The sequence below is a fragment of the Schistocerca gregaria genome, chromosome X, assembly GCF_023897955.1.
Source record: "Schistocerca gregaria isolate iqSchGreg1 chromosome X, iqSchGreg1.2, whole genome shotgun sequence".
Classification (NCBI taxonomy): domain Eukaryota; kingdom Metazoa; phylum Arthropoda; class Insecta; order Orthoptera; family Acrididae; genus Schistocerca; species Schistocerca gregaria.
In genome coordinates, this window is record NC_064931.1 from 117,408,627 (window position 1) to 117,426,234 (window position 17,608).

General features: G+C 40.4%; 1 protein-coding gene across 2 annotated transcripts in view; it reads left to right on the forward strand.

The window, feature by feature from the left end:
• The window catches only part of LOC126297656 (cyclin-T-like), a 116,867-nt gene that overhangs the window by 17,643 nt on the left and 81,616 nt on the right, over positions 1–17,608 (forward strand). For both annotated transcript variants that reach the window (XM_049988738.1, XM_049988739.1), the window contains exon 3: positions 12,327–12,450. In XM_049988738.1, coding sequence (XP_049844695.1) covers positions 12,327–12,450 — 124 coding nt within the window. The remainder of the gene's footprint in view (positions 1–12,326; positions 12,451–17,608) is intronic.

The window sequence follows — 17,608 nt, forward strand, 5'->3', positions numbered from 1 at the left end:
GTTTTCAAGGGCTTTCAGCATATTTTTATCTCATCTGTTGCTGGCTCAGGGTCTACTTCTTCCATCACCTGTAATCTCTGCAGTTCTTTGGCTTCAAACAGATTTTCAGGATTTATTACTTTGTCAAAATATCTTCCAAAGGTATCTGCTTGCTCCACTGAAGGAACCAGTGTTTACTCATCATCTCCTAGGATTAAAGTTTGTGGTCTGTAAATGCGTCCTACAAAACTTGTTAGGTGAAAGTAGTAGTGAGATAACTTCTTTGAAGTTTCAATTTGCTTCAGTAGTTGTTTGCAATATCCTCATTCCTTTTGCCATATTATTCTGTCTAACTGGGAAAAAAAAGGCTGCTACACAAATATGCTGTGACCAGTTACTACTTGTGCCAGGCGAGGACCTGAACCAGGATTTCTTGCTTTTCATGAGTAACATCCTGTATGTATCTAGAGAGAGATGCACAGGAAGTAGTTACAGAAATGGAAATGTGTGGCTCAGTACTTAGCCTTGCAAGTGTGTCATTTTTAGTGTGGTGGTACAGGTACTCCTCCAAATATGTGGCAACACTTCTGTGATGTGATAAATAATTAAGGAGTGTACCCAGTGAAAACTGCGGGGAAGTGTCTAGAGACTTCTATACATCTACATCTACATCCATACTCCGCAAGCCACCTGACGGTGTGTGGCGGAGGGTACCCTGAGTACCTCTATCGGTTCTCCCTTCTATTCCAGTCTCGTATTGTACGTGGAAAGAAGGATTGTCGGTATGCTTCTGTGTGGGCTCTAATCTCTCTGATTTTATCCTCATGGTCTCTTCGCGAGATACACGTAGGAGGGAGCAATATACTGCTTGACTCTTCGGTGAAGGTATGTTCTCGAAACTTTAACAAAAGCCCGTACCGAGCTACTGAGCGTCTCTCCTGCAGAGTCTTCCACTGAAGTTTATCTATCCTCTCCGTAACGCTTTCGCAATTACTAAATGATCCTGTAACGAAGCGCGCTGCTCTCCGTTGGATCTTCTCTATCTCTTCTATCAACCCTACCTGGTGCGGATCCCACACTGCTGAGCAGTATTCAAGCATTGGGCGAACAAGCGTACTGTAACCTACTTCCTTTGTTGTCGGATTGCATTTCCTTAAGATTCTTCCAATGAATCTCAGTCTGGCATCTGCTTTACCGACGAGCAACTTTATATGATCATTCCATTTTAAATCACTCCTAATGAGTACTTCCAGATAATTTATGGAATTAACTACTTCCAGTTGCTGACCTGCTATTTTGTAGCTAAATGATAAGGGACCTATCTTTCTATGTATTCGCATCACATTACACTCGTCTACATTGAGATTCAATTGCCATTCCGTGCACCATGCGTCAATTCGCTGCAGATCCTCCTGCATTTCAGTACAATTTTCCATTGTTGCAACCTCTCGATACACCACACCATCATCTGCAAAAAGCCGCAGTGAACTTCTGATGTCATCCACCGGGTCATTTATGTATATTGTGAATAGCAACGGTCCTATGACACTCCCCTGCGGCACACCTGAAATCACTCTTACTTCGGAAGACTTCTCTCCATTGAGAATGACATGCTGCGTTCTGTTATCTAGGAACTCCTCAATCCAATCACACAATTGATCTGATAGTCCGTGTGCTCTTACTTTGTTCATTAAACGACTGTGGGGAACTGTGTCAAACGCCTTGCGGAAGTCAAGAAACACGGCATCTACCTGTGAACCCGTGTCTAAGGCCCTCTGAGTCTCGTGGACGAATAGCGAGAGCTGGGTTTCACACGACCATCTTTTTCGAAACCCATGCTGATTCCTACAGAGTAGATTTCTAGTCTCCAGAAAAGACATTATACTCGAACATAATACGTGTTCCAAAATTCTACAACTGATAGACGTTAGAGATATAGGTCTATAGTTCTGCACATCTGTTTGACGTCCCTTCTTGAAAACGGGGATGACCTGTGCCCTTTTCCAATCCTTTGGAACGCTTCGCTCTTCTAGAGACCTACGGTACACCGCTGCAAGAAGGGGGGCAAGTTCCTTCGCGTACTCTGTGTAAAATCGAACTGGTATTCCATCAGGACCAGCGGCCTTTCCTCTTTTGAGCGATTTTAATTGTTTCTCTATCCCTCTGTCGTCTATTTCGATATCTACCATTTTGTCAACTGTGCGACAATCTAGAGAAGGAACTACAGTGCAGTCTTCCTCTGTGAAACAGCTTTGGAAGAAGACATTTAGTAATTCGGCCTTTAGTCTGTCATCCTCTGTTTCAGTACCATTTTGGTCACAGAGTGTCTGGACATTTTGTTTTGATCCACCTACCGCTTTGACATAGGACCAAAATTTCTTAGGATTTTCTGCCAAGTCAGTACATAGAACTTTACTTTCGAATTCATTGAAACCCTCTCGCATAGCCCTCCTCACACTGCATTTCGCTTCGCGTAATTTTTGTTTGTCTGCAAGGCTTTGGCTATGTTTATGTTTGCTGTGAAGTTCCCTTTGCTTCCGCAGCAGTTTTCTAACTCGGTTGTTGTACCACGGTGGATCTTTCCCATCTCTTACGATCCTGCTTGGCACATACTCATCTAACGCATATTGTACCATGGTTTTGAACTTTGTCCACTGATCCTCAACACTGTCTGTACTTGAGACAAAACTTTTGTCTTGAGCCACCAAGTACTCTGAAATCTGCTTTTTGTCACTTTTGCTAAACAGAAAAATCTTCCTACCTTTTTTAATATTTCTATTTACGGCTGAAATCATCGATGCAGTAACCGCTTTATGATCGCTGATTCCCTGTTCTGCATTAACTGATTCAAATAGTTCGGGTCTGTCAGTCACCAGAAGGTCTAATATGTTATCGCCACGAGTCGGTTTTCTGTTTAACTGCTCAAGGTAGTTTTCAGATAAAGCACTTAAAAATATTTCACTAGATTCTTTGTCCCTGCCACCCGTTATGAACGTCTGAGTCTCCCAGTCTATATCCGGCAAATTAAAATCTCCACCCAGAACTATAACATGGTGGGGAAATCTACTCGAAATATTTTCCAAATTATTCTTCAGGTGCTGAGCCACAACAGCTGCTGAACCCGGGGGCCTATAGAGACATCCAATTACCATGTCTGAGCCTGCTTTAACCGTGACCTTCACCCAAATCATTTCACAATTCGAATCTCCGTCAATTTCCTTCGATACTATTGCACTTCTTATCGCTATAAACACGCCTCCCCCTTCACTGTCCAGCCTATCTCTGCGGTATACGTTCCAATCCGAGTTTAGCATTTCATTACTGTTTACGTCTGGTTTCAGCCAACTTTCTGTTACTAGTACTATATGGGCGTTGTGACCGTTTATTAATGAGAGCAGTTCTGGGACCTTTCTATAGACGCTCCTGCAGTTTACTATTAGCACATTAATATTGTTATTCCTTGTTGCATTTTGCCTACTCCTGCCTTGCCGCGTCTCAGGAGGCGTCTTGTCGGGCCTAGGGAAGGAATTCTCTAACCTAAAAAAACCCCATGTGCACTCCACACGTACTCCGCTACCCTCGTAGCCGCTTCCGGCGTGTAGTGCACGCCTGACCTATTCAGGGGGACCCATGGCACTCGTCAGTTCTGTATTGTACAGTTACTGAGTTACAGTAAAGAACTTTCTGAGTGGAGATTACAATCATACAAGACTTTTTAACATATTGCAGGGCATAAAAGATTATTTTGCCTAAATAATTAGGAAATTGCATGGAAGAAGTTGGGCAGCACAGGTTAGTTTTTTCCTCCATTGATGTGGTAAGAATATTTAATATACTCCAAAAATGTGTTAACCTACTAAAACTAATCTGTGGGACACTGAAATCCATAAAAGAACTTACAAGGGTGGTTTGAAAAGTTCTCGGAATTGAATAGAAAAAAGTACTTACATCAGTGAAACTTTTTTTTATTTTTCAATGTAGTCTCCTTGTAGATTAATGCACTTGGTCCTATGTTGTCCCAGTGCCTCGATCCCATCTCGGAATTGAGTTTCCTCCAGGCCTGCAAAATAATTGTCAACTCTAGCTATCAATTCTTCATTTGAAGTGAATCTTCATCCACCAAGAAAAATTTTCAGTTTTGGGAAGGGATGGAAGTCTGACGGAGCCATATTAGGTGAATAAGGCGGGTGTGGCAGCAAGTCATACCTTAGTTCGTGTAATTTCACCAGGGCAATGGCACATGTGTGGGAGCCCCCATTGTCTTGTCACAGCACCCATTTTGCAGTTAATTTTTTCATTTCTAATTCTTCAGTTAAAATTTGATATACCCTTTCAGATGACATCTTCCAAGCATGAACAATTTCTTACACTTTCTATTGGCGATCCTCCATGACCATTTTGTAGTGACACATCTTGGCTGATCACTGTGTGGCTCATCATCTAAGCTCTCCTGACCAAATGTAAATTTATTTGTCCACTTGGCAACAGTTGAATATGAAGGAGCAGAGTCCCCCAGTGTATTCTGGAAATCAGCATGAATGCCCTTTGCTTTCATATCTTTCTCTACGAAGTACTTAATCACTGCTTGAATCTTGACCCCCCCCCCCATCTTTACAAATCACTATGCAGTAACAACAACAAAGCCACATTACTGCCACAGCTCTCTTCCAAGAGTAGTGTCAGTGCATGTGTTTACAGGCAACAGACCAATGAATATTACATGAACAACTCGTTGCGCCAGTGCTGACCTCTCGTGGTGATTCCGAGAACTTTTCAAACCACCCTCGTATAAACAGAACCCTTCTTGTAGAAAAAGCTTCAACAATTTACGTGTTGGAACACTGGTGTATTCATGTTTCATATGTTGCAAATGAGGGATGGAGAGGGATAGTGGTAAAGAACAGACAACATTTGCGGTTTGTGGGCAGCCTGATCAAGAGTTAGGATTAATCCTATAATCTCCACTGACATGCATCAACTAGGAAATCATGCCTTTTGAGATAAGGATTGTCCAGTATTTGCTAATGATGATAAAATGTATACAACTACTCTGAAGTGAAGATGATATGCACTGTTCTGCATTGAACAGTTTTTGCACTAGTTTCCACTGCCACTTCCCCCAAAAAATAATTATTTCAATGGCAAGCACATTTTTGCAGATTCAGGGTGCTGAAACATCAATAAAACTTGCATGACCTTTATATAAACAAACTGTTATCTCTGAACACCATTAAGCACAACACTGATAGTGTTTCAGAAGTTCCTGTCACTTAATATCAAAAACAGTATTAACACCACCTCCAGAAGGAAGAGTTCTCTGCCTCCCCATCAGAAGGCAAAATTGTTTGGATAAAAGTGAAAATTGTTGAGAAAAAATCACTCGGGAAATAAGAAGCCTCCCAGTTGTTAGTTTAAATCATAAGAAACTGCATTCCTTAAAGTTTGTTTTAAAGAGTTGGTTTATTCATGAGAGCAGTTTGTAGAATTTTATCAACAGTAAGGAGTTCACTGCAGTATTATATATGGCAGACTTTTCCATGTTGTACTGATTTTCTGTGACAGATGAATAGGACAGTTTAAACAGCAGTCAGATAAACTATTCATATAATTTATACACTGAAATTTAGATTGTGACAACTTTTAATTAATGCACTATGAGAGGACACTAGGCTCTCCACCCACGTCCTCGTAACCAACATGAGTGCTGAATCTGGTCAGGTGCCCTTTGTCAGGTCATGAACATGATTAAAAGATGTGGTTTGTTCCTCAGTCGACCGATATTTGTGCCAAAGCCCATCAGGCTGACAAGTACAGTTATATGCAGAAGCAACAAAGCTAAGAGAGATCCTACAAAAGAAATAAGTCAAAGATGTATAGGTTTTACACGAGTTGCTACAAATTTTCAGTATGGCTCCTGAAGCAGCTTAGATCTATTTTAAAAAATAGTGCTATTTGTTTTGTAATATTTTAGTTGAACAGTGAAACAAGGAGGGAAGTTCAATGGGCTGCTCATTTTTTGCTGAACTTGGGCTCTAGGTTAACCGCCATCCTAATGAATTCTGTGGTTTTTTTTTTTTTTTTTTTAATAGCTCCATGCAATAGACAGGCTTCTTGAGCTGATGACAAGTTAGAATGTAATATTTCTCATATTTTATGCTTTTAGTACTCTACAGTTGATATAGCAAATGTAGCTGTCATTCCAGGGCAAGTGGTCTAGAGGTTCCCACATGACCATCACGTATTTTGATCTAATTTTGTATGAGTATTTGCATATGTTCCCAGCATTTGGATATGTTCCCAGTAAACATGGTAAAGTCTCAGGATCGCCAATTCAATGCTTCTGGATATATAGTCGTTTGTTTGACCCCATAGCACAGCCATCAACAGTGCACTCATGAATTTTCTGCAAATTTGAGACACACCATCTCGGACAGTATTTTTTTGAAAGAAACAAAATTAGGCCACTTTGTAGAACTTTTTGCACTCTCTTAAGCAAAGTAATAAAGAGATTTCTTGATCAATTTTCATATGGAGAGTTTGAAGTAAAGCTGGTTGAAAAAACATTTTAAAAAAATGATGTTTAGCTTTTAGTTTCTCCAGAAGAAATTGCGGGCTAAACTCGATTCTTTGCACATAACAGCATATCAATACAAGGACTTACAATATAAAATTTCATTCTCCTTCTGCTATTCTATAGTTTGAAAGTTGAGGACAAAGTTGATGATTTTTCTTAAACACTGTGCGCGCGGGTGTGGGCGTGGGCGGTGGCATCTCACAGGTGGGGCTCTACATCTACATGCATACTCTGCAATCCATCATATGGTGTGTGGCGAAGGGTACCTAGTACCACAACTAGCATCTTCTCTCCTTGTTCCACTCGCAAACAGAACTGCCTATATGCCTCTGTACGAGCCCTAATCTCTTTTATCTTATCTTTGTGGTCTTTCTGCGAAATACAAGTTGGCGGCAGTAAAATTGTACTGCAGCAGCCTCAAATGCTGGTTCTCTAAATTCCCTCAGTAGTGGTTCACGAAAAGAATGCCTCGTTTCCTCTAGAGACTCCCACTCGAGTTCCTGAAGCATTTTCGTAAACTTGTATCATGATCAAACCTACAAGTAACAAATCTAACAGCCTGCTTCTGAATGGCTTCTATGTCCTTCCTCAATCCGATCTGATAGGGATCCCAAACGCTCGAGCAGTACTCAAGAATAGGTTGTATTAGTGTTTTATAAGCGGTCTTCTTTACAGATGACCCACATCTACCCAAAATTCTACCAATGAACCAAAGACGACTATCTGCCTTCCCCACAACTGCCATTAAATGCTTGTCCCACTTCATATCGCTCTGCAATGTTACACCCAAATATGTAATTGACGTGACCATGTCAAGCGCTATACTACTAATGGAGTATTCAAACATTAACGGGATTCTTATTCCTATTCACCTGCATTAATTTACATTTATCTATATTTAGAGTTAGTTGCCATTCTTTACACCAATCACAAATCCTGTCCAAGTCATCTTGTATCCTCCTGCAGTCACTCAACGGCGACACCTTCCCGTACACCACAGCATCATCAGCAAACAGCCGCACATTGCTATCTGCCCTATCCAAAAGATCATTTATGTAGATAGACAACAACAGCGGATCTACCACACTTCCCTGGGGCACTCCAGATGATACCTTCACCTCCGATGAACACTCACCATCGAGGACAACGTACTGGGTTCTATTACTTAAGAAGTGTTCGAGCCACTCACATATTTGGGAACCAATCCCATATGCTCGTACCCTAGTTAGGAGTCTGCAGTGGGGCACAGAGTCAAATGCTTTCTGGAAGTCAAGAAATATGACATCCGTCTGATACCCTTCATCCATGATCGCAAGATATCATGTGAAAAAAGGGCGAGTTGCGTTTCTTAGGAGCGATGCTTTCTAAAGCCGTGCTGACGCATGAACAGCAACTTCTCTGTCTCGAGGAAATTCATTATATTCGAACTGAGAATATGTTAGAGAATCCTGCAACAAACCGATGTTAAGGATATTGGTCTGTAATTTTGAGGATCCGTCCTTCTACCCTTCTTATATACAGGCGTCACCTGCGCTTTTTTCCAGTTGCACGGGATTTTACATTGGGCAAGAGATTCGCGATAAATGCAAGCTAAGTAAGGAGCCAATGCAGCAGACTACTCTCTGTAAAACTGAATTGGAATCCCATCAGGACCTGGCGATTTATTTATTTTCAACCCATTCAGCTGCTTCACAACCCCAACTATGTCCTCCATACAGGAATCTGTATGAGACTCAAACGGCGGTGTTTGTACGATCCCCCTGCGTGAAAGATTTCTCAAATGCTAAATTTAAAATTTCAGCTTTCGTTTTGTTGTTTTCCGTTGCCAGGCCAGACTGATTAGTGAGTGACTGGATGGAAGCCTTCGACCCACTTACTGATTTTATGTAAGACCAAAATTTCCTTGGGTTTTTAGCAAGATCTTTTGCTAAGGTATGACGGTGGTACTGGTTGAATGATTCGCGCATCGCTCTTTTTACAGCTGCACGAATCTCTACTAACTTTTGCCTGTCCTCATTCTCTCGATCTTGTACCACGAGTGCAACTGTCTTTGCTTCCTGAGCACTCTCCGAACTGCGCTGTTAAACCATGGTGGATTTTTTCCATCCTTAACCTACTTTTTCGGCACATACTTGTCCAATGCGTGATTTACAGTGTGTTTAAAATTTGTCCATAATTCTTCCATGTCCATCATACCGGAAGTAAATGGTGTACTAACTGGTGGTAGAGTGGTGCGCTGTGGACACGGTACTTTCCTGTCTCTGGTTTCACACTTGCTCTTTAATCACAGTGATTATATACAAATTTGGGAAAATATATATACATTTATTCAAATGTTTTTGATCTTAATTTTGAGTAAAAAGATTGTTTGGGATGTTTTAGACAATTCACATAATTTTTTTGTACATTCTATCAGATCTGTGCTTTTAGGGAGAGCACTGGTTGGGTGGGTGCTTCATTATTTAAAATGAATATTTAATGTTATTTTTGTGTCCACATATATAGTAATGTTTATTTACATTTGGTTACATTATATTTCAGATTATTACGTTACATCAGTTTCACCAGACAGGAGCATTACATTTCAAAAATTCTTCTTTGTGCTATAAATCTTGAAGCAGGGAAAGGCACACAGTATTGTATTGTATGCTATACTACACATTTTCATCTGCTTGTACCTCTTCTGCTCATTACAGACAACACAGATTCTGTAGCTGCTCCACTCTTCTGGCAGTTGAGGTGCTCCTGTCAATCTTGAGGGGAATTCAGATCTCTTTCCTCCACCAGGTCTTCTTCTCTCTACTTTATATTTTTACAGGATTTCCTTGATGACTCCGATTTGAAAGTGGGCCTAGCTAGTTTTCCTTACAAATTTCTTGTACAAACAATAAGAGTTAAAAAGTGACACGTCCATAATGTGAATGAAGAACTGGTGGTACCATTTAGTGGATTTTCTGATGCTGCCCACTGTCTTTATTACCATGTCACTTTTATCCACAGATCCCAGTGATTTGTTGTAGTCCAGCACTGCTGTAGATTTTAGTTTCTTCTGCCCTTTTTGACAATCCACCTTTGATGTTTCCACCATTTCTGCAGAGTGGGCTGTCGTAAACAACCACACATCTTTTTTGTCACACCATTTTAGTGCCAACTGTAATAGATACAAAACAGAAAGTAAACTCACATTTCTTTAGTTTTTCCTGCTATGTTAGGCAAATATTTTCTTATGTGCCTGACTGTACCACAAGCATTGGTTGCCCAGTCATAAAGTGACAAAACAAGGCTGGGCTTATCTACAAATTGTCACGGTACAATGTGTCTCTCCTTTGTAAATATGGTTATACACTTGTAGCTACATCATCTCCTGAGATGCCGAGGCCATATTTGTGATGTGAGCTGCAATAGGCAATGAAATCTAAAATATAATTTGTGTGGACATTGCAAATAATCAAAATCTCTATTCCAAAATGGCTTCATTTAGCAGGAATATACGGCTTGTTTTTAATCTGCCTTTGAATAGTAGAAGGCTTTCATTTATGCATAATTTTTCACAAGGGTAGAAATTTTCTGTATATTGTTTTCTAAAGTGGTCAATTACTGGCCATAGCTTGAATATTGTGAGGCCTTTTTAATAACTGGCATAATGTAAAAACTTCAAACTATGCTGAAAATGGTCTCTAGGTAGCAGCTTAGAAAATATTAGTGTGTGAATAACTGGGTTCTCAGACGAATATTGAGATAGGCTCAATTTTCTTAATCTTTTCTAAGATTGTGACAGTAAAGATGTAAATATGATTGATATTCACACCACTCTATATCCTTTGGACCCTCGTCGGAACATGACCAGCAGCCACCATGTGAGAAAGGTATCTATTAATTTCCTCACACAAAATATTGATATCCACACTAAAACAGCTGAAATAAACTTAAAATGCTGTCGTTGTGTACAATACCTTCCAGTCCAGAATTAATTGTATCAGGCGTACATTTCTTCGGGTTCACGTTTTCACTTTTCAACGTTATTTTTCGTTTTTCTTTGGTGTTTCGGTGCTTCTTCTTCTATGTCACTCTCTGTAGATTAATTTTCATCTTCAGTAGACAAGCCCAAGTTGAGAATTCTTTAGATATCAATGGAACAGCAGGAGTAGCACATATACCGTTCAGATGATAAATTGGTTTTGCCTTCAAAGTCACTACCTAATATGAGGAAAAGAGCTTACTCTGCTGTATATTGTTTCTCTGCCATATTTGTCTTGGTAGAAACAAAGTGAGGAGCTGAACACGTCAGTACAGAACGGAAACCAGGTGGGAAACCAGTAGTGCAACAAAAGCTGAAACTAGACTTTGAAACTGATTGCAACTGCCATCTGGTGACCCTGCAGCTAACTGCAGTCTTCCAAGACAGCCACTAGAGGCCACATAGTTAAAACTTCCACAGAAGTTGAGCATAGTGAAGTGGAGAAATACCAAGAGAGGCCTAACTGCAAAAGCAGTCCACTGGCCGAGCGGCACAGGTGCACCTCAACGGTACAGTGAGTCCTTACCTATAGTCCTTACATTGTTTGACAACATGTGTTTTGTTATAGATTACTTTTAGTTCTATGCAACTTCCACTTGCAAAACACAAACATCAAACTTTTAATCTCCTCAACTCAAGAAACAGAAAACTGGTACTGACAAAAAGAGGATTCATTTCAAAAGCACAGAAGTGTTAATGTGGAAGCTCTAGTGACACCCATGATGGGAACTGTTATAAAAATATCTTTTCTGCTATCACTTTTGAGCTTCATCTTCTCTCCTCTTCTGTCTCAACAATTGAAATCATAACTACCACCACCTTTCTGTTGTTTAATATAGGTACACTGAAAAAGCACACAACTAAGTTAATTTAACAAAAGAATCAATTCCCCCACAGTAGTGGTGATTCTGAGTAAAATGCCTTGCTAGTGGCCTTATACAATTTCACTTTTGTTCAACCAGCAGTGTCATTGTGGGATTTCAATGAAACAAAGTAATGTGGAACTGAATGGTATGCCCATCAAACTAAATGTTTTTTGCTGCTCTGTATTTCTCTTACATTAACACAGTGTAATTTAAAAAACCACACTAATGACACTTTCAAATGACAATAGTGGTAGTACCCTAATCTGCTGCCTCAGGCAGACTCAATAAAACTGCAATTTGGTGCAGAAATCATATTGTACATTGCAGAGTGAAATTGAAAAATTTAATAATCATCTAACTTGTGACTTTGTACACTAAAATCTTACTGAATCAGCAGTACTTTCATTTGCAGTTAATGTTGTCAAGATGAGTATGCATCAAGGTAAACAACTGTACTTTATCATAAGTAGCAATATCCTGAGCAAAACATAATTGTTCAGAAAACTTCCTGGTTAAAAATGTGACATAAGTTGACTACCAACCATTGTAACATTTTGGTCAGGCTCTACTGTGGCCTTATAGTGAGTGAGTGGCTATCTTTTCAACTAGTACACTGCATCTTAATAAAGCCACATCAATTTAGTAGCTGTATGTAGAGCTATACAAATTTAACACACTGACTGTAAGTGTCTGTTCTTTGTGAGAGCACTGTTGTCAAGGAAGTTATTACATAATTAAATTCATCGCCATCAAAAAATGTAACACTACACTTGTCTGCAGTCTGTCCTGTTATTCATTCATTTTCTCATCAAAATGTAATGTCATATGTGTTTCTAAGAATTTTACGAACAGAATTATGTAGTTTAAAAATTCATGATTTCTTTTACAGCAATATATGGAGCAAGCTCACGAGTTGGTGTTCAATGAAAATGTGTTACTGCAAACTCTTGGATTTGACGTAGCAATTGATCATCCTCATACACATGTTGTTCGTTGCTGTCATATGGTCAGAGGTGAGTGAGTTTTGTATGCAATGTCTTGGGTTGTTCAGTTGAAATCTTAAAAGCTAATAAGTTTATGATAATTATTTATGCAACGTTATGTTGCTGTTACATGTAACAATTCATTGCAGAGTGAAGTATGATATAGCATATAAAAATATAATACATTCTGAAAGCTTAAATTTATACAAAATCAAGTTCCATATATGAATAATTTAAAGTATTTTAGAGCAGTAACTGGCTGAGTTTTGTTGTCATTCCATTTCTTCATAAACACTTAATGCTCTTCCATCACTATGTTTTCCTCTGTAATTCAGGTTCTGAACACATGCAGCTTTTTAAATTGTCACAAAATTGTGGTGAGCATTGAGGCAGTCATCCCCCTGATAAATCAGGTTGAAGATTCTCATTTGGCAAAACACTGTGTCCTGCTGTGTGAAGAAGTCCTTAGCTGCCTGCTCAAAGTCTTTTTTAAGGGACCGAAAGCGTGATAATCATATGTAGGTGGGAAAGAGGGGGGGGGGGGGGGGGGGTAGAGAGAGAGAGAGAGAGAGAGAGATTGCAGGACCATAGGGCAGGCACTAGTGTATCTCCGACTTGAGTTAGTGTAACCTGTGTGTTATGACATTTGCAATGTTGGGGAGTTATCACACCGCACCACCACCACCACCACCACCTCATGACACACCATTTCATGATGGTGGTTTTTTAAAGGAATGCTGCCTCATAAACATTCTTCATTCTTCGATGGCTTTCTGTCAGTTGTTTCTTAGCAGCCCAGAAAGGAACAACAGTACGTTGGTCCTGTTTGGATGCTTTGTGTAACAATGTCACCATAGTTCATGTTTCCACATTTATTGCACAAATATCGGAAAGAAGCAAATGCCACACTTTAATCTCCTGCCTCTATGTTGATGTGTATATACTCACTTGGAGTTGCACTTCTTTGCATATAGCATATACACTGCAGCAACACTCTTAAATGGAAACTTTTTGGTTGTCCCTTGTATTTCCAAACCTGTTACAGTCAAGGAAATATCCGTACACTGAACTGTTTAAGATGACTCAACAACACTTGCTTACATAGACTGTATCACATACAGAAGTAAGACTTTACATAACACTCACATTATGTGATAATATTAATTATGTCTAATAATGTGGATGTTACATACAAATCAGAATTATGAATACAAAACTTGTATGCCTGACTGACTGCTTAATAGAAGCATTATGGTTGTGAATACTTGTGTGCAATTATATGTACGTGTGGCAATGGAATTTGGTGTGCTGTCAAATCTGTATTGGAAGTATCATTTTAATAATATTCAAGGACAAACTATGAAAATTATCCTTCCCAGATTGAGCTTGAAATTTCTTAGTGATAAATATGGTCAATTTCATGCAGAAATATGAAAGCATTGCTACCCAGATTTTTTTAGAGGCACTGTGTCATCTCGGTACAACATGAATAAAGTGGGGACCATATGTATGTGGCAGGTTTGGCAAACAAGCAGAAAATGCTATTTATTTTATTGTGTATGAGGCTTGCACATTCTAGGCACCATTTGAAGATAAGGCAAATTAGAGCTCATACTGAGGTGTTCAGTCATTTTTCCCTAGTGTGATCTGCGAGTGGAACGGGGGGGGGGGGGGGGGGAGACATGATTTTGGCACGAATTGTGCCCTCCGCCACACATCGCTTGGTGGCTGGTGGAGTATATATGTAGATGTAGAAAACAGTGCACCTAAACTGATTTAGTTATAAAATTTATTGTTCAACTACACATTGGATGGTGTGAATATCCTGCAGGGTCTTACAAATTCTGCTTTAATGGAAAAAAACCTAATATTTTTTCAGGATGATGTAAATAAAATAGAAAGAAACTTCCACATGGGAAAAATATATTAAAAACAAAGATTCCAAGACTTACCAAGCGGGAAAGCGCCGGCAGACAGGCACATGAACAAAACACACAAACACACACACAGAATTGCTAGCTTTCGCAACCGATGGTTGCTTCTTCAGGAAGGAGAGGGAAAGACGAAAGGATGTAGGTTTTAAGGGAGAGGGTAAGGAGTCATTCCAATCCCGGGAGCGGAAAGACTTCCCTTAGGGGAAAAAAAGGACAGATGTACACTCGCGCGCACACACACACACACACACACACACACACACACACACACACACATATCCATCCGCACATACACAGACACAAGCAGACATATTTAAAGGCAAAGAGTAAGGGCAGAGATGTCAGTCGAGGCGGAAGTACAGAGGCAAAGAAGTTGTTGAAAGACAGGTGAGGTATGAGTGGCGGCAACTTGAAATTAGCGGAGGTTGAGGCCTGGCGGATATCGAGAAGAGAGGATATACTGAAGGGCGAGTTCCCATCTCCGGAGTTCGGATAGGTTGGTGTTGGTGGGAAGTATCCAGATAACTCGGACGGTGTAACACTGTGCCAAGATGTGCTGGCCGTGCATCAAGGCATGTTTAGCCACAGGGTGATCCTCATTACCAACAAACACTGTCTGCCTGTGTCCATTCATGCGAATGGACAGTTTGTTGCGGGTCATTCCCACATAGAAAGCGTCACAGTGCAGGCAGGTCAGTTGGTAAATCACGTGGGTGCTTTCACACGTGGCTCTCCCTTTGATCGTGTACACCTTCCGGGTTACAGGACTGGAGTAGGTGGTGGTGGGAGGGTGCATAGGACAGGTTTTACACCGGGGGCGGTTGCAAGGGTAGGAGCCAGAGGGTAGGGAAGGTGGTTTGGGGATTTCATAGGGATGAACCAAGAGGTTACGAAGGTTAGGTGGACGGCGGAAATGAGATCAATCCTTCATGAAATCCTCCCCACTCCACCAAGAGTGTCTTTCCGCCGTCCACCTAACCTTCGTAACCTCTTGGTTCATCCCTATGAAATCCCCAAACCACCTTCCCTACCCTCTGGCTCCTACCCTTGCAACCGCCCCCGGTGTAAAACCTGTCCTATGCACCCTCCCACCACCACCTACTCCAGTCCTGTAACCCGGAAGGTGTACACGATCAAAGGGAGAGCCACGTGTGAAAGCACCCACGTGATTTACCAACTGACCTGCCTGCACTGTGACGCTTTCTATGTGGGAATGACCAGCAACAAACTGTCCATTCGCATGAATGGACACAGGCAGACAGTGTTTGTTGGTAATGAGGATCACCCTGTGGCTAAACATGCCTTGATGCACGGCCAGCACATCTTGGCACAGTGTTACACCGTCCGAGTTATCTGGATACTTCCCACCAACACCAACCTATCCGAACTCCGGAGATGGGAACTCGCCCTTCAGTATATCCTCTCTTCTCGATATCCGCCAGGCCTCAACCTCCGCTAATTTCAAGTTGCCGCCACTCATACCTCACCTGTCTTTCAACAACTTCTTTGCCTCTGTACTTCCGCCTCGACTGACATCTCTGCCCTTACTCTTTGCCTTTAAATATGTCTGCTTTTGTCTGTGTATGTGCGGATGGATATGTGTGTGTGTGTGTGTGTGTGTGTGTGTGTGTGTGTGTGTGTGTGTGTGTGTGTGTGTGTGTGTGCGCGCGAGTGTACATCTGTCCTTTTTTTCCCCTAAGGGAAGTCTTTCCGCTCCCGGGATTGGAATGACTCCTTACCCTCTCCCTTAAAACCTACATCCTTTCGTCTTTCCCTCTAATATTTTTTCAGTATGAAAAGCAGTAAGATAACTTGCTTGAACTACTAATGCCTGTGTGCTGTCTTTTTCCTGAATGCAGGTTATAGTTTTGTGGTAGAAACTTTGATACAAACAAGGATGAACTTTTCTCCATGCACCTTATATGATTGAAGATTGAAACTTGTATCAGATGCAGTGCTCAATTATTCCAGTACCTTTGTTGTGTTCTTCTTGTTGAAAGTATTATAATACTATTGAACTTTAAGCTGCCGGGAATTCTTCACTGGAGTGAAAGATTCATCAAAATCATGACTGTATGCTCATTTTGAACATTAATGAGCATCTCTGGTCATTACAGATCAGAAGATTCAGGGCATTATGTTTTCTCTATAATCTCCAATGAAACTATTTTCTGCAGTACAGGGTGAATGGTAGTGTACATTTTCTGATAATTCACTTCCATAATGTTAATTTGTTCACCGTACAATAATTTTCTGTTTCTGCCCCATTTTGTATTGTTTTGCCTTCTTGCCTGTAGATATGTATTATTTAGTGCAGTCCTGCTGCATACCTTTACAGTTATTCTAAAAAATCTTAGTTTTCTCCCTCCAATTCTTGTACCTTCTCTTCCTTTTCATCTACACACATACTCTACAAGCCCCGTATGGTGAATACCTCCTACCTCCACTAGTCATTTCCTTTCCTGTGCTGCTTGCATGTAGTAGGGAAAATGACTGTCTCTAAATACAAGCCCCAATGTCTCTATTTTATCTTCATGGTCCTTAGGCAAAATGTATGTTTGCAGGAGTAGAATCATTCTGCAGTCAGCCTCAAATGCCAATTCGCTAAATTTCCATAATAATGCCTTGTGGAAAAAGCATTGTCTTTCATCCAGGGATTTCCATTTGAGTTCATGAAGCATCTCCATAATACTTGTGTGTAGGTCAAACCTACTGCATACCTGCCAGCTCTCCCGATTTTTCTCCCACCTCACAGTTATTCCATTATTTCTCCCTATTTTAGCATATATAATATATATTTGATTTGAAAAAATGCCATTTCAGTTTTTTGTCCAATGGAGGGAAGTCCTTAACTCACTAGTCACTTCTAATCAATACATGTATTGAAATTTATAGTATTCAGTAAGTTATACATGACCTGTTTATCATGTGTTTGTGTGTTGTCATTGTACTTAAGTGAAATCGCTTATTATCCTACACTTTTACAATTGGTGCCTTGTATGTCCTGTATTTGTAGCCACTTATAATTATGTGATGTCATAAGGAAAGACTCATATCTGTTATCTCAAGATTATAATGGAAATGAGCTGCTGTTTGTGGTCATTTGTACCTCCCAAATTTTGAAACTGAGTTTTGGCTTTTGAAAGTTGGCGGGTATGATACCGGTAACAAATCTAACAGCATGCATCTGAATTGCATCGATGTCTTCCTTTAATCTGACGTGGTGGGGATCCCAAACACTGTAGCAGTACTCA